Source organism: Lampris incognitus, chromosome 4 (genome assembly GCF_029633865.1).
Source record: "Lampris incognitus isolate fLamInc1 chromosome 4, fLamInc1.hap2, whole genome shotgun sequence".
In the NCBI taxonomy this organism is placed as follows: Eukaryota; Metazoa; Chordata; class Actinopteri; order Lampriformes; family Lampridae; genus Lampris; species Lampris incognitus.
In genome coordinates, this window is record NC_079214.1 from 56,294,115 (window position 1) to 56,312,110 (window position 17,996).

At 43.3% G+C, this 17,996-nt stretch overlaps 1 protein-coding gene across 1 annotated transcript; it reads right to left on the reverse strand.

Moving 5' to 3' along the window:
* Nucleotides 1-237: 237 nt before the first annotated feature.
* On the reverse strand, nt 238-3,941 carry LOC130111117 (UDP-glucuronosyltransferase 2A2-like). The gene is made up of 2 exons (XM_056278162.1): nt 3,909-3,941; nt 238-3,176 (listed from the first exon to the last, which is right to left on the reverse strand). The coding sequence occupies exons 1-2, from the start codon at nt 3,930-3,932 to the stop codon at nt 1,557-1,559; spliced, it is 1,644 nt and encodes a 547-aa protein (XP_056134137.1). The 5' UTR covers nt 3,933-3,941; the 3' UTR covers nt 238-1,556.
* Nucleotides 3,942-17,996: the final 14,055 nt, after the last annotated feature.

The window sequence follows — 17,996 nt, forward strand, 5'->3', positions numbered from 1 at the left end:
ACATGTTAGGAGCATCTAGCATAGATTCATTTCTTGTTGGTTAGCCTATTTTAAGATGGCTTGCTTGCACTTGTATGAAGTTAAGCTTTCTTACTGTATATTCAGTGTTATGAAATGACAAAATGTCAGTCACTTTTATAAGTTTTCATCAGTGATTATTAGTGTTTAAAATGTAACTTTGACCATGGAAAATTTAAAAAAAAATTATAATCGTTAAATTCTGTGTATTGACAGTAAAGTTTTATTTAAAAAGATTATCTGTTAAAAAATAAAACAAAGTTTTCAGTGGTTGTTACATTTAATGGTTTTATTCGTTTTATTTCACCTCAGGAATCAGGAACAAGTTATTGTTATTTCTTTCGTGTACTTGTGTACACGAAAGAAATTAAATTTGGTTTCACCCAGCCCACAGCAGTGCAACACAAAAGATAAAAACACACATCCAAAACTTCCCAAAACGACATCACCAAAAACATACAAAAACAGAGAGAACAACGCAAAAAGAAAAGTGTAACAATACAGTGCACTCAGTGCAACACAGTCCAAAAAAAATCACTGTACAGAGAGCGAACGCCAGCCAGCATGACTGCCGGAACTGCTGGTCTGCAAGTGCGCCCTCGCGTCTGTCGAGGGCGCACTTGAGACCTATAAATCTGCAGTTTATCGTCCTAATTTTTGTAGTACTTCCTGTAATTCACAAAACATAAAAAAAAATTAATGGAAACAGCACTTTGCCACATGGAGTCTCCGGCAAGGAGACCCACTAGACAGGTCGCCAGTCCATTACAGAGCCTATGCTACATGAACAAAGCCTTGTTTGTCTTCAAGGGTCAGCGTTTTCGGTTTTTACCGATTTTCACCGAAAAATACCCAGATTTTTAAACTGATTTTCACCCGGATTTTATGTTTCCACGGATGTGAGGTTATGTAACAGTGTCCTCTTGTGGCGAAATGTGGCATGCTGGATGGCTTTAAAAAATAAAAACCGAAAACGCTGAGCCTTGTTTATCTCGTACAAATCGTTCAATCTAAATACACATTAGATTGTTACAAAATGGATGTTAAATAATTCGAGCTGTAGGATACGTTTCCCACTACAAACATCAGCACTTAGTAAAAATGTATGTTGTGGACCTAGACGATGTGTTTCACATTCTACTGAAAATGGAAACATGTCAAAAACATACTTAGAATACTGTGGATCATACAGTGTAGAACAACAGAACTGACTTGACAGTCACTTATCTTTTATGCCAGCCTTGTACAATTAATTGCAATTAGTTGTAAATCAGCTGTGCATACCCATAGTCCATCCAAGATGTAGCCTACTCCTTCAACATTGACTAGATGCAATGTATAATGTGCTGTTATCGTTCTTGCAAGTTTCCCATCACACCTTAAGGACTAGTAATAAAAGAATCATTCATTCAGGTAACTTATTTTTTTGACAACGCATTACCTCAGTAATGTGCAGCTTTGATCACAAGTTATGTTTGTGATAGACATCTTTCAAAACAAACCAAAAATCAAATAGCATAAATGTTCAATAACCACTTTTAATCGCGTTTACTCTTTTTCCTTAAACACATCCTGGAGCATAGACACTTGATTAAGGTAGCAAACGTCAGCAGAATAAGGAGTATGAATGCTAGCAAGACCACGATAACATCTATAGAGTGGTAGGAGTACCAGGGCATTCTGTAGGACTCTGTTCTCAGGTGAGCAGCACCTTTGTGTCTCATTACAAACTCTATCCAGAAGAGGGCGTGGTCCAGTGGGTTTATTGGCTGGTCTCTGTGCAGCCTGGAGAGCCTCTGCATGTTCATCCTGTAGGACGGCTCATGAAGAACTTCCTGTAAGGCACTGGAAAACACATTCCTATCTAATGCAGAAATATCCACAACCTTCGCCACACCTTTCACTTTCATTCTGGAAAGGTTGTCTGCCTGGTCAAAGACAAGGGGAATGCCTATTATTGGAACACCATGATATAAAGCCTCATAAATCCCATTTGTTCCTCCATGTGCTACAAATGCTTTGGTCTGTGGATGACCTAACAGGTCATTCTGTGGCATCCAGTCAACTAGTAAAGTGTTATTTCCTAGAGTTGTTGGCCTGGTACCTTTATGTCTCCAGATGACCTTCTGAGGGAGTTTAGCAAAAGCTGCAGCGATCTCCTCAGCTAGGTCATGGGGGAGATCTCCAATTAAAGTTCCTAGAGACATGATGATGACTCCATGTTCCCCAGAACTCAACACAAAGTCTTCCAGGTGCTGAGGAAGCGGTTCAGCAGGTTTACACTGGAACCCTCCCATATAGATAATATTTGGCATGGTGGGGCGAGGGAACTCAAAAACAAAGTCAACTCTCATGAGCCACAAATCCGCTGCTTGAAACAGGGAGAAATAGTTTACATCCGGGCCAAAGTAGTGGCTGCATAGTGCAGAATAGTGATGCCCAACTGTCTGTCTGTAGAGATGCATCCTCATTGAGTAAACAATTACATTTTTTAATCTTTCAGAAAAAGTCATTTGATCTGTTAATTCTGCAACTGGAAAGGGAACATAAGAAAGTGGAGAAGGGGCAATTGCAAAATGGGCCTCACCATGAATAGTCCACCTAGCATTGAATACTAGGGGCAAGCCTAAGTAGTGAGCCAGCATAACTCCTCCCCCATTTGCAGGGTCAGTCAAAATCACATCGTACTTGGCATCTCTTAAGGACCTCATCAATTCCTTACTCTCAAACATGTGTGACACTGTCTGACAGACTTTCCTATGCATTTCTGAAAACTTGTCTTTCAACACCATGTCCAAAGTGAAACGAGTCCAGGAAGACCCAAACCCTCGTTTTATCTGGATGACTTTTGACACAAATGAACGAAAGAATTCCTCATCAGCACCCATAGCAGTATCTACTGCAACTGATCTGTAGAAGGGAGAGACCTCCTTGATGTACCAGCTGTCTGAAGCTCGAACTACTGTGATGTTGTGGCCCCTTGAATGCAGCTCCTTCACAAGCACCATCATGTTCACCCAGTGGCTTCCATCATGTGGAAATACCAGCACTTTCCCACTGTGGGCAGCTGGAGTAATGACAGCGATAAAAGAAATGATGAAAGTCAAAGAAAGGGACATCCTAAATTTCTTCAGTTCTTCCCTGGAAGTTGGCACATTCTGAAAATGACATATAAGTTCTCTTGAAATATTCACAGATAACAGTCAATGTGTGGTTAAGTAGCCACTGTGGGTATTGCAACATTCCAACTAGTCAAAACTTCCTGAGCAATCCATAAATGAGAACAATTTTGCAACACCTTCACAGAATTTGATAGCTGTAAAACATTAATTTGTGCAGAAAAAGACATACAATGGTACATAATACCTCAGTATATCTGGAGCAAACTCCTGGAGAACTGCAGGTCTACTTCAACTCTCAGTTCTTTTAAATCTAGGCTGAAGACTTTCCTCTTTGCCGCTGCCTGTTATTAAATAAAACTTGAAGGTTTTGATTTTTATCTTAACTGCACTGTAACTTTTACTCTATTTATTTTTAAATGTATTTTTCCTGCCTTATGTTGCTTCTCTTAATGCCTTTTATGTAAAGCACTTTGAATTACCTTGTTGCTGAAATGTGCTATGTAAATAAATGTGCCTGGCCTCAGTGGCATGCTGAATAAAGTTCAGACCTCAAGAAAATACAGTGTCCGGTATCACATTGAAGTAGTACATTAGTTATTTATAGATAACCAAAGAAAAGTACTTCTGGAAAGTAGATGCGTCTTGTTTACCCAGCAAAACTCAAATCTGGCCTAACAAATTCTGTACAGAACTGTGAGTAGAACTCTGGATAAATGTCACTGTTTTCTCATCTGATGGTAAAAACAAAAATCACAATATCAGACTTACAGTTAAGACTTTCAACTCCAACATTCTTGCCAGCATACTCTCTTGCGTTTAGGCAGGACTGTTAATAAGCCAACTTAAACAAGTGCGACAGAGGCCACTTCCGTATTTTCTCTGGGCATGTCGCCACAGGCTTGCAGATTGCATAACTGACCTACTTAGATATGTGTGCCAATTCCACCTCAGTCGTTACAGTTTAGTCAGCCAGCACTGCTATCAGCATGATCTGTTGATTAATTAATCAACTGATTAATTAATGATTAATTAATCATGATTGATTAAGCTTTACTGTGGGTGTTTTTTTACACACACACACACACACACACACACATATATATATATATATATATATATATTTAACAGGGTCTATCTAAAGACAGGATGTTGTGTTGCTGTAAAGCCCCTTGAGGCTGAAGCAAATTTTATGATATTTGTGTGATATTGGGCTATACAAATAAAATTGACTTGACTTGACTTCTATTTAGCGGACTGCGGTGCCTGTCGTGTTCAGACCGAGCAAAGGCTGTATCTGGACTGCGACCCATTTCTGATGAATGATTGAGAAATGTATAACATTGTCAACAGAGTGTTTTATATATAAATGTATAAAATTATGTAGCCTGGCGAAATTAAACTGGCACAGGACACAGAAATCTCTTTTTTGGGGTCTATATTCTGAACAGTAAAATTTGGTGTTCAGTTTAGATAATAACAGAATAAAAGCAATAGAGAATACTAATAAGAGAATAGAATTACTACACTAAACCATGAAACTTAACTAAAACACCCACTACAAAGTAGTGCAAAAATAACTAAGAATAAGCAGGCCAGTACAACATAGTGCAAAAATAACTATAATGGCTCATCCATCAACAAAGAGCCCACAAATTCACAATTAACAACCACACATTCACAGGTCTTGTAATGTTACAATGCATGTGTACAATTTGAATGCATACTAACCTGTGCATCTGTCCAGGAGCACAGACACAGTAATGGTGTCACAATGCACAAATTACTTCGGGTTCCTCTCAAAACTATGCTCTAGACTAAGAATGGGCAACATGATCCAGAAAGGGCCAGTGTGGGTACAGGTCTTTGTTCCAACCAAGCAGTTACACACTTGAGTCTACAAATCAAGGTCCTTAGCAAAGACTATTGGTTGACTAACAGAATCAGGTGTGTAACTGCCTGGTTGGAACAAGACTATTGGTTGACAATAGAAATATATGTACGTATATATATATATATATATATATATATATATATATATATATATATATATATATATATATATATATATATATAGACAAAAGTATTGGGACACCTGGCCATTACACCTACAGGAGCTTTTATGACATCCCATTCTAAATCCTGTAGATAAATGTAATGGTGTGATGTTTAATAATGATGATTACAACGTATTGATTGGAATAAGGGATATAAGGATATATTAATCATTGGGAAAGCATATGCATGAGGAACAGGGCTTGTTACAAGGACATAAGGGGCTATAGTGGCAGTGGAAAAGTATTGAGTATGTTAGCAGACAGAGGAATGCAGAGTAAATTATAGGAAGAGAAGTGGGGGGCAATAAAAGGATAAGATGTCTCAAGAAGGAGAGTGTGTCTATCTCCATGGAAGGAGTGAGGGTTGCTGACCTTAGATAAGGTTAGCGGCTCTGAATAGGAAAGGGAACAATAAGGGTGTTGTGGTCAAGGGGGAGTAGAGACAAGATGTGCTGTGATTTGTGGTTTCAGAAATAGGAACAGGATTTTACGACGGTAGCTGCAATAAGGAGGTCACAGCAGATGTAGAAGATTACCTGGAGTCCGGATATCAGTGAGGTGGAAATGGAGTCAGATGAACGGACCAATCACAAAGAAGACCACACATCCATGTTCAGTCAACACTTTGTATAGTATAAAGACTGGGTCAGGGAAAGAAGAGTCAGACTTCGTGAACTGACACAATCTGTTGTTTGTCATGGATAGGAAGATCTAGACCCAGAGCTCTGTATGCTTTATCCATTTACTGCTAAATAAAACGGATGGTTTTGAGACCGAACATCTTCTCCTATTGCTTTATCAACAAACACGCAGGACTACGCTCTCACATAGATGAAGATGAGTTGGTAGAGTGAGCTGCAGTCCAACAATCCATAGGCATTAATATGGAGTTGGTCCCCTCTTTGCAGCTATAACAGCTTCCACTCTTCCGGGAAGGCTTTCCACAAGATTTTGGAGTGTGTCTGTTGGAATTTTTGCCCATTCATCCAGAAGAGTGTGAGGTCAAGCACTGATGTTGGACGAGAAGACCTGGCTCGCAATCTCCGTTCTAGTTCATCCCAAAGGTGTTCGATAGGGTTGAGGTCAGGGCTCTGTGCAGGCCAGTCAAGTTCTTCCACACCAAACTCACCCAACCATGTATTAATGGACCTTGCTTTGTGCACTGGGGCACAGTGTGCTGGAAGCATAGAATTGTCCAAAATGTCTTGGTATGCTGAAGCGTTAAGATTTCCCGTCACTGGAACTAAGGAGCCTATAGCCTAACTCCTGAAAAACAACCCCATACCATTATCCCTCCTCCACCAACTTTACAGTTGGCACATTACAGTCAGGCAGTTCAGTCAGGTAACAGTCTCCTGGCATCCGCCAAACCGACTCATCCATCAGACTGTCAGACAGAGAAGCGTGATTCGTCACTCTACAGAACACGTTTCCGCTGCTCCAGAGTCCAGTGGTAGTGTGCTTTACACCACTCCATCCGACGCTTGGCATTGTGTTTGGTGATGTAAGGCTTGCATGCAGCTGCTCGGCCATTGACACCCATTCCATGAAGCTCCCGGCGCACGGTTTTTGTGCTGATGTTAATGCCAGAGGAAGTTTGGAACTCTGCAGTTATTGAGTCAACAGAGCGTTGGCGATTTTTACGCACTATGCGCCTCAGCACTCGTTGAGCCCGCTGTGTGACTTTATGTGGTCTGCCACTTCGTGGCTGAGTTGCTGTTGTTCCTAAACTCTTCCACTTTTCAATAATACCACTTACAGTTGACCGTGGAATATCTAGCAGGGAAGAAATTTCGCGAACTGACTTATTGCAAAGATGGCATCCTATGACAGTGCCACACTTGAATTCACTAAGCTCTTCAAAACGACCCATTCTTTCACAAATGTTTGTAAATGCAGACTACATGGCTAGCTGCTTGATTTTATACACCTGTGACAATGGGTAGTATTGTTCAGGTGTTTCATTCAGACAACACCCGAATTCAATGATTAAGAGGTGTGTCCCAATATTTTTTGTCCATATAGCGTGTGTGTGTGTGTGTGTGTGTGTGTATATATATATATAGATATGTGTATGTGTGTGTGTGTGTGTGTGTGTGTAAAGGAGTGAGTTATGTTTGCCAGCAGATGGCGCTCATGTGTTTTCTGTATGTTTCTGTAACGCTCTGCTGTAGTCTTGAGCTGTTTTTTGTTTTATTTTGTTTTTTTGTCCTCCGCAGCCGCCGTAGATCAGTTTTGTTCGGTTCCTTTATTGGTAAGAGTTCACTGAGTCTGTACGACTGAAAACACTCAGTTTAAACCATTAAGATCACTGTCTGTGTTAAAATTTTCTGCAGCACACCTATTCCAATTGTGACTATGTCAGGATGGAACCATTTTTGTAACTTTAATGTTGAAATTATGTTTTTGCTAATCGCTACTTGTGTGGTATGGGCGACCTAGCTTATCTAGGCATCGCTAAAAATGCTAAAAGTTGTGTTGTGGCTGGCTAATCAGTTAAATTGTTCTTGATAGAGGCAGCTGAAGTTTATTTTATTTTGTATTTCATTAATGAGCCAATCAGTGCTTTGGAAACTGATTAGATTTGCTCGGTGTTTTTAAGCCAATAAATGAGAGCAATCTGTTCTGCCTCGAATGCCACCGGGAGTCCTGTTCCCTGTCTATCTTACCGGCCGTGGTAAACTTCACCTAACAACGTAGAGACCTTACTGCGGCTCACCGCCTGAAAGACAGGGTTACATCTTTGGTGCCGTGACCCGGATGGTGGTTTACAAGAGGACGAGCAGACGATTTGTAGATTGTATACACCCCCGTCAGCTATATCCTCAATGTTCAGGTTTTGTTTGTTTTTGTGTAGTTTTATTTTTTTTATCTTGAATACTGAAGCAATCAGTGCTATAATTGTTTTTATAGAGAATTACACTGTAAAGAAAAACCATCTTCCTCTTTGAAAACTATATTCAATGCAAAGTTGAATTAATTGTGCACATACTGTGGTGCTTGTAGTGTTGGTGCTTTTACTGTATTTGTTGTATCCCTCCCAGCCAACTCATAACACAACACTGATATATCCTCTCACACTCTTCCATCTCTACATTACCTCAAAATTCAAACATGCAGAGCTACAGTGGAAACACTCCTCGTTGTCCCTTGTCAACTATTCCTCCTGTTGCGTGGAAGACTCCGTACCACTCACCAGGACCGAGGGCTGACCCTGATGAGCTAATTCATTTTCCGGACAAAACAATAATTAGCATAGCGGGGGAGTACAGCCCCCATGAGTCCTCGCAACAGCATCTTCAGCACTCTCAATTAAGCCAGACGCCATGGGATGCCACATTGAACACCATGGCCCCCTCAAGTAAACAGCCTGCACATACAACTGGGGGTCATTTTTTTACATCCTAGTGTACTCCCCTCTCCAGCAACCAATCATGTCCCCACAACCCCCAGCTGTACCCGAATTCCCGCTAACAATGTAAGTGTTCAAGGCCCGGCCACAACAATACATGCTCCCAAGGTCAATGAGTATGCCTCCCTGACTCCATTCAGTCCCCTGCAGACATTCTTCATATTCATCCAGCCACTACAGCCATGACGTCCAACTCTATAACTCCTGATGATCCCAGGCAGTGGCATCCACTACAAGCTTGTATGCCTCCTGGAATGAAATCATTACCTGCCCTTGTGCCTTCAACAAATGCCCCACAACTTAATAGGCATGGCCCCCTAGTGAGCACCCAGAGCGCTACAGAAACAGTGCCTACCCAAGCTACAATCCGCGACTCCCATCCCACAAGCTATCCCATACTCCCTAACCTATTGTATGGGATGCACAACCCGTCATCCTCAGTATGCCATTCGCAGGTAGTAGGGCAACCTTCTCCAGCCTTTGTCCCCATTCCTTCCGATAATGTGTATCCCGATACACAAGCCAACCAGCATATCCCTCAAATGCAGGTCAACCACTTGCTTCCCCCTTCAGCCACCTTGAACCATGTTCAAGCTGACTGTTTTGAATCACGAGCTGTTCAACCCCTCTCTTATCACAGGCAGGCCACTATGCAATCCCTCTCATTCCCCCACATGGCTTCTGATAGGCCAACTAAGTTTTCCCATATCGATCCCATTTATGGGGGTTTCATCCAGACACATCAGATAAAAATTTTTCAAGTGTTCAATGGGGGCTCTGAGTGCAAAATATTGATTGAAGACTAGATCCGAGACATGCAGTATCTTCTTGACGCTGGGGGGCTACCACCACACCTCAATTTTGCAACCGTTGTGCAGCACCCGAGTGGTGAGGCTATGAGACTGGTCTTAAATCTCCTTCCACCTGAACAAATTCCTGAGATGGCTTTCAATGAGCTGAGAGCAGAATACAGTGACATGCAGAGATCACTGGACCCCCTAGCTGACTTTTATGAGAGGAGCCAGTGCACAGGGAAGTCAGGATGTTCCTATGCAATTGCTTTGGAAGCATCACAGAGAGGTGGAAGAGGCTCAGAATGATGGCCAGCCTTTTCCAGACCGTGATGCTAAACTGACTAGGCAGTTCATGAGAGGGCTGACTGATGAGGAAGTGTACATGAGAATTGAACCCATGAAACCAAGACTGCTCAGTTTTAGAGAAATGCAAGTTGAGCTTAGGAACCTTGTCAGAGAAACAAAAAGATTTAATCCTCAACACCAACAGAAGAAGGCATTCAGCCAGGTCCAAGTTACAGGAAAGAAAGAAACATCAAAGTGGACCAAGTGACAGAGCTGATACAGGAAAGCAGAACTCTGGCTTTCTGAGCTAACAGCACAGGTGAAAGACATAGCGCTAAATCAGGAAACACAGAGTAAAGACTTGCCCCATTAGAGTAAAAAATTACCCCCCCCCCCCCGCCTTCAGCTCCTTTCAGGTCTCACCCGGGAACAGGAAATGTGAGCAGAGAAGCATTGTTTGTGTGCTACCGTTGTGGCAAGCCTGGGCATGTAGCAAGGATTTGCAGAGCTGTGTTGCCTAATAGTCAGCAAGCTGGAACCCCTGGACCTCCTGCCACTGTTTCGCAGCTGGGCAGTCTTTAAACTCCTAAGGCCTGTGGTGGCTGGGGCGACCATGGGCACCATCAAAGTCTCCAACAGGAGAAGCAGGAAATGGGGGCTCAAGGGAGCCACACACCCCTCTGGTTGGACCCTTAAATGAGGGTCAAGTTGATGTAAATGGCACAAGCTGTAGGACGCTAATTGATTCTGGCTCCTAAGTGACCACTGTCACTGATGTGTTACAATGGAAAGATGACAGTCAGCATTTGGAAGGTGGTGAACAGCCAGATGAGGAGAAACAAAATGTAGGGTCGAGGACGCACTAGAGGCTCTTGGACAGGCTAAATATTTCTCGACCCTTGACTTGACATCTGGCTACTGGCAGGCGGAGGTAGCGGAGCAGGACAAGCATTAAATGGCCTTCACCAACCCTTTGGGTCTCTACGAAGCCAACAGGATGCCATTTGGCCTGTAGAATCCTCCATCAACATTCCAGATGTTGATGACCTGTTGTTTTGGAGATTTGAACTCCTCACATCTCCTTATTTACCTTGATGAACTCATAATTTTTTCAACGACCTTTGAGGAACATCTGGAACGGCTCCAGTTGGTATTAGAACAGGGTATGTGAACATGGTCTAAAACTGAAGCCTTCAAAGTGCCACCTCATGAGGAAGGAAGTCCAGTATCTGGGACACCTGGTGTCCTCGAAGGGAATTCATACAGACACAGCAAAAATAAGCAAGGTGAAGGACTGGCCGCAACCTACTAGCCGTATGGAGGTCTTGCAGTTTTTGGGCTTTGCAAGATACTACAGGCAGTTTGTGGAGGGTTATGATAAGCTTGCTGCACCCCTGTATTGTCTCACCTCTGGCGACCCCAAAAAGAAAAAAAGGCTGAAAAAGTTACCTTTTACTCCTGAGTCCCCCCTTTCTCTGGACTAAGGAATGCATGGAGGCATTTTGCATTCTCAAAGATAAACTCACATCAGCTCCGTTGTTGGGCTACCCCAACTACAATTTTCCATTCTTGTTGCAGACAGATGCCTCTGGAGAAGGTCTCGGTGCTGTCCTGGCACAGGTTCAGAGTGGGACTGAGAAGGTGATAGCATTTGCCAGTAGGGGATTGAGCCCAGCAGAAACTCGTTACCCGGCTCACAAGCTAGAATTTTTAGCACTTAAGTGGGCAGTGACTGGGAAGTTTTATGACCATCTATATAGTCACAAGTTTTCTGTACTCATAGATAACAACCCCCTTAAATATGTTATGACCACTGCCTGACTAGATGCTACCGGGCAGCGATGGGTCTCGCAGTTGTCTGTGTATGACTTTGACATCGTGTACCACCAGGGGAGATGCAATGCCAACGCTGATGCTCTGTCCAGAATGTCTAACCAGCATGTGTGAGACAGGCAAAAGGGGTGCTGGTGGAACCGGACCAGATGCAGGATGGTGATACCTTGTGTCAGGCTGGGGCAGCAACCCAAGCCTGTGAACCCAAACATCAACATGAACCATACGCAGGTATCGGAACGGAATCGCTTCCTTCAATGCCCAAACAGGAAATCAGAACAGGACAGAAAGATGATCCCGTCATAGGGCCAGTTCTGCACTACAGAACATTGAACACCAAACCTGGTAGGAAAGAATGAGAGAACTGGGGAGAGCGAGCCCCCCCCCCCCTTAAAAGAGTGGAGGAGGTTGGTGGTAAAAGATGGTACTTTATATCGCAGAGTCCTGGATGGTCTGAAGGGAGACACTGAACAGTTAGTACTTTAGTACTCCTGGATGGCTTTCAAAATGTCTGCATTGGACACTCTCCCCTCTTGGCTGGTTGAGCAGATTTTTTTTGCCGTTAGGACTCGAAATAGGGGTTTCAGGTACAGGCATGGTTCATGTTGATGTTTGGGCTCAGCCTTAGAGATAGAGCCGCTGCTCCTTAGCGTCGAAAGGAGTCAGTTGAGGTGGTTCACGCACCTGATTAGGATGCCTCCTGGGCACCTTCCTTTGGAGGTTTTCTGGGCACATCCAACTGGGAGGAGACCCTGGGGTAGACCCAGAACTCGCTGGAGGGACTACATGCCAATCTGGCCTGGGAACACCTTGGGGTCCCCCAGGAGGAGCTGGAGGGCATTGCTTGGGAGAGGGACATCTGGAGTGCCCTACTTAGCTTGCTGCCACCGTGACCCGACCCTGGAGAAGCGGCTGATGATGAGATGAGATGGTTAAAAAAAACAACAACAACAAAACAAGCACTAAAAATAAAAATTCTTCTTTCTTACTTGCTGTTTACCATATGATATGATAGGTAGGATTTTTAGAGTGGCATGGCATTTTGCAAATGCCAGATTGTGAGCAGCCCCTCTTTCACTCAGTGTACAGCCCAGGCGCATTGCATAGAGGAACATAGGCCTACTTTCCACAAACTAGCTCCTTTTAATGTAGGTAAGATAAAAATCATGGCAAAACAAAGCAGTTTGCTTAAGTTTGTCACAAAAAAAAATCATGAGGAACAGGAGGAAGAGGATTCAGCTCAAATTCAGCCATCATTCTCAACCCAGTCTTCTCCTATGCCAGTTTCTCCTCAAGTGCCAAGTATTAATGACACGTACAGCAGCTGTACTGTTGAAAGACTCTTTTCAACTGTCAGTCAGATGAAAACTGGTATCAGGTCATCAATAATGATAAACAGACTGAACTCTTTATCCCTGCTCTCCTTTCAAAGAGAAATGACTGAATCGTTGGACTATAATGAAATAATTTCAGTGTTCAACACCAAGCCCCGTTGTCTCCTACTGTAATCATCAAAAGTAAGATAATTTACAGTTTTGGACTGTAGTAGCCTATTGCCTATTTCAACGTTTTTATTTATTGGGTATAGTTTTGGTTGGGTGTACAATTGAATTTTATGCTGATGTTGCGTGTGTGCCTGTATGCTGCATGTGTGGTTTATGTGGGTGCCAAGCCAGGCTATGTTCCAAGTGCCATCCTTAATGTTACTGAGCATGTTGGAGCTGGTGTACCTCTATCCATACACTTGATTAATATTGCATCTGTTAGCTGTGTATGTGTGTGAATATGTGGCCGCCATGCCAGGCTATGCGATGCTGTTGACGTTCGTCTTGGTGCTTTTAATATTACCTCTGATGATGTATGAGGCTTGTATGACTAAACTGCGGTCCATTTAGGCAATTATGGGCGGCACGATGGCCCAGTCTTTAGCACTGTTGCCTCACAGAAAGAAGGTCCTGGGTTTGAACCCCAGGCCGTCCCAGGTCCTTTCTGTGTGGAGTTTGCATGTTCTCCCTGTGTCTGTGTGGGTTTCCTCCGGGTGCTCCGCTTTCCTTCCACCATCAAAAAGACATGCATGTTAGGCTTAATACTCCTGTCTGTGTCCCTGACCAAGCTAATAGAAAGAAGCGCTGGAGTTGGTCCCCAGGCACTGCAGCTGCCCACTGCACCTATACAATAGAATGGGTTAAATGCAGAGAACAAATTTCATTGTAACCTATACAATGACAAAAATAAAGTGGAGTGGTGGCTTTCTTATAGTTGTGACTGCCTATTTTGGTTAACATATGCGTTTCAGAATCCATTAAATATGATTGGTCGTGGACGAGCTAGGCCCACCTGATTTTTCTCTGTGCCTACCCAAACTATAATTTCTGCCTAAGCTGTTGTTGAGGACATCTAAAGTCCTACAAAACACAAAAGCATAATTTAAACTTTTAACCAAAACTTTTCTTATCGTAATTCAACATTTAGAACATATTGTAAGTGCAACTGAGTAGTCAGTTTACCTTATTCTTTTGCTTTAGAGCCCCCCCCCCCACACTTTTTTTTAACCCATGCAGATCTCAAGGTCCTTTTGGAAGAGAATTGGTTTTATAGGGATAGAAAAAAACATTTAAACTCTTTAATTTGGCTTTGCAACACAGTAAAACAAAGGGGATTCGGAGAAGCTAATAATTAGCCACTGGTTGCTAATGGCTAATGGAGGCAGGGCAAAGGCTGTGGCTCAGGTGGAAGAGTCACCCGGTAACTGGAGGGTTGCTGGTTCGATCCGCAGCTCCTTCTGGCAGAAATGTGAAGGTGTCCCTGAGCAAGACACCTAACTCTAACCAATAAGCTGGTTGTTGAGTGTCTGGTTGGTTGAATGTGAGGTATTAATTAATTAATTGTAAATCGCTTTGAGTGGCTGTTGCAGGTAGAAATGTGCTATGTGAAGTGCAGTCCATTTACCATGCAGTCCATGGCCAAGTGGCTAATGCCAGGAACATTGTAGTGACCTGAAAATCAACTCTAAATTTCTAATGAGACCAACCAGATAAGAGCTTTGTTGTAGCCCCTCTAGCAATGAACACGCTGAGGCCTGAGTTCTCGGTTTAGAATACTGGGCTTTATTGTCTTGGTTGGACAAACCCGTAAAAAACAGCATACAAAAGAAAAGATATGAATGAGTGAATGAATAACGTTAGAGCATGTGTTTTATACACAATAGTATACAGCCGAACGCTAGCTACCATTAGCTATTAAGCTAGTTAACGCAGTCAACATTACTGTCAAATGTAAACAATGAACATACCTCGTAGGCTGCCTATGACACTAGAGGGGCTAGTAGGTCTTGTTTTGCTTGTAAGCTATCTTGTTCTTCTTTACAATTCGATCATGAAATAATAAATTTCTTGATATTTATTTGCGCTTGAAATATGACCTCGTTTTTCGCGCTTCTCTGTGTGTTTACATTAATCAATCCCCTGGTAACACATGCCATGAAGATTAGTTCCGCCCCAGTGAAAGCCCACTAAATGTGAGGTAAGGTAGGAACCAAAAACCAACGCTGTGCTCAACTGATGTGAAGCAGTTGCATTTGTATTAATCATACAACAATAACAATCACACCTGAGCTATTTAATTGGATGAAACCAGTTTGTGTTACTGCTGTCATGAACGCTTGACTTCTGCTCAGTCATCTCCACCCTGGCTGAATCTGTTTTTATTAAGGGTGAAGACTTCAGACTGAAAAAAAAAGTTTTTAAAAATCGATTTTCGGAATTTGTGAATCTATTCAGAATCGTAAAGGTAAGAATCGCGATTCTTACCTGAATCGACCCCCCCCCCAATTTCCAGTTTTTATGTTCTTGATGGAGTTTTTGTGCTCTGTGTTCTTCATAGATAGTGCTGCATTCTGGGTGCAATCTGTACACACAGGCAGACCCATTCATCAGACAAGCTGTAGTAATTGCCACGCTGATGCCATCATGGCGGCGGCGGCGCAGTGGTCAGCGCGGTCGCCTCACGGCAAGAAATTGAGTCCCGGGGTAGTCCAACCTTGGGGGTCGTCCAGGGTCGTCCTCTGTGTGGAGTTTGCATGTTTTCCCCGTGTCTGCGTGGGTTTCCTCCGGGGGCTCCGGTTTCCTCCCACAGTCCAAAGACATGTAGGTCAGTTGAATCAGCCATACTAAATTGTCCCTAGGTATGAATGTGTGTGTGTGTGTGTGTGTGTGTGTGTGTGTGTGTGTGTGTGTGTGTGTGTGTGTGTGTGTGTGTGTGTGTGTGTGTGTATTGGACCTGCAATGGCCTGGCGGTCTGTCCAGGGTGTCTCCCTGCCTGCCGCCCAATGACTGCTGAAATAGGCTCCAGCATCCCCACGACCCTGAGAGCAGGATAAGCGGTTCAGATAATGGATGGATGGATGTCATGGCCGCTGCCATCGGTATCGCCGTGGCAATACTACGTCTCAAACGAGTATTGCCTGGCAAAACTACTTGTAAAATTGTATACGGTGATAGGTAGCCTACTCGTGACTCTCTGACTGGTAGTAAGTCGATGTCACCGTGGGGCATCGGTAAGAATGCACAGAGAGAGATGGTCTTCCTTTTGTAGCGGGTACAAATATTGACTGCGCTTTTAAGACACATGAACGCGCACGAAGAAACGAAAGGCGCAAGTGAGAGAGAGAGTACGAGCAGCGTGGACGGAGCGGTCATGGCGGATGAGTTCTACTGCTGTGCAAAACAGATTAATGTTAAAACCTTATCAAGTGGTCATAGGCGGTGACACTTTGGATACCAGTAACGTGGTTACGTATGTGTTTTCGTTTTCTTTGCTAGTGCGAGTGCTGCATTGAAATACTGTTAACTTTTGCTATTAGCTGGAGCTGCATGGCGATGCACAGATAGGCTGGACACGGATGAAGACGGCTGTATGAGCAGTCAAGCGTTAGTCTAGTGCAGTGTTTCTCAACCGGGGGTCCGCGGACCCCTAGTGGTCCGTGGTGTAATTGCAAGGGGTCCGTGAAAATAAAATATCTTTTAAAAAAAGATCCTATGACATTTATAGAAATAGGATTATTTTACTCAAATGTGCCTGAGACCTTTATCTACCTAAACTATAAAGGGTAACAGGACTTTTTTCTCTCATTACATCTGTTTCACAAGTGTAATTTATTGTATTTTAATAAGAGATCTCGCTCCCGTTTGCATTGTTAAAAGTTACTGCATAACAATTCTGTTGTTACATATATCTGAAAGTTACTGAATACATATTCTGTTTTGTTACATATATCTGAAAGTTACTGCATAAGAATTCTGTTTTGTTAACTATATCTAAGTTACAACTGAAAGCTCTTGTTTTTGCCCCAAAGAGTGAATAAATGCTATAATGCAATTTAAAATGCAGTTTCTACTGTTTCTATCAAATTGCAACCCCCCTCCCCCAAGATCAGGTGGAGGGGTCCTCAGGGTAGATCAAAAATACGCAAGGGGTCCAGGACCCCAAAAAGGTTGAGAACCACTGGTCTAGTGCATAGATACCGTCTAGGTCGCTAGAAGTGATACGTTAACTTTGTGAGAGTTTGGTTTTGGAAGAGCAAGCCTGCACGTCGTCAGTATCGAAGGGTGTAAGGCAGGGGCTAGTTAAACCCGTTACGGACACCCCCCCCCCCACTCCGTGTGTGAATCGCGAGGGGGAAACGCTGTCCCGCTTTGCTACAGTAGGAGGCCAGAAAGCGGAAGACAAGCCTGCGTGTTCTCTGCGCTATACAGGAGGGTTCGTGAGAAGTTTGCCCTGCCAGCCATCACACATCTCTGACGTGCGATCTCCGCTGTTGTCTGGGTAACCTCTGCACCACACGTTAACGCTGATATCCACAAACACACACACACATATGCTACCGTGCGCAGCCTGAACACAACTGCCTGTGGACTGAACAAACTAACGCTGCGCTCGGGCGCCCCCCCACACGCACACGCACGCACACACACACGCACTGGAAGGGACGTTGCACCGCTGCGCATTCCTTGCATACACCCGCACACGAGCACACATCAGCGCCCAGTGAACTGAGCTGAACGGGACTGTACAGCAACGGCGCTGGTACACACGCACACCACACTATTGACGGAGCAACACGGTCATTCAGACTGATACAGCAGACGTGTTCAGCCATTGCTGAATAATCGTTTAATCAGAAAGAAGTGTTTTACTTACCTGTTATTGCTGAAGCCAAATGCTTTGAGCGTGATGTAACCCTTTGTGGAAACCCTGATTTTGAGTGACGTGTCATTTGAATGTGAAATGCCTGTCTAGAGATAATCTGTATTCTAAAGGAAGTTTCTTCTGGCCTGTTTAAAAGGATCCATTTCAGAGTCGTATTTCATATTTCATGGTTTTATGGATTGCACCAGATCAACTGTTTTGAAGTTTTATTTATCATGTATTTAGTTTTATGTCCAATAGTGAAGAATAGTTTTGGGTGGTAACGTTGGCT

What these genes read in the sequence shown, in the direction of transcription:
- LOC130111117 (XM_056278162.1), bottom strand. Translation starts at nt 3,932, where the DNA reads ATGTTGGAGTTGAAAGTCTTAACT. An exon ending in TGGAGTTGAAAGTCTTAACT is followed by an intron (nt 3,177 to 3,908) that starts GTAAGTCTGATA and finishes TGTCATTTTCAG; the next exon opens with AATGTGCCAACTTCCAGGGA.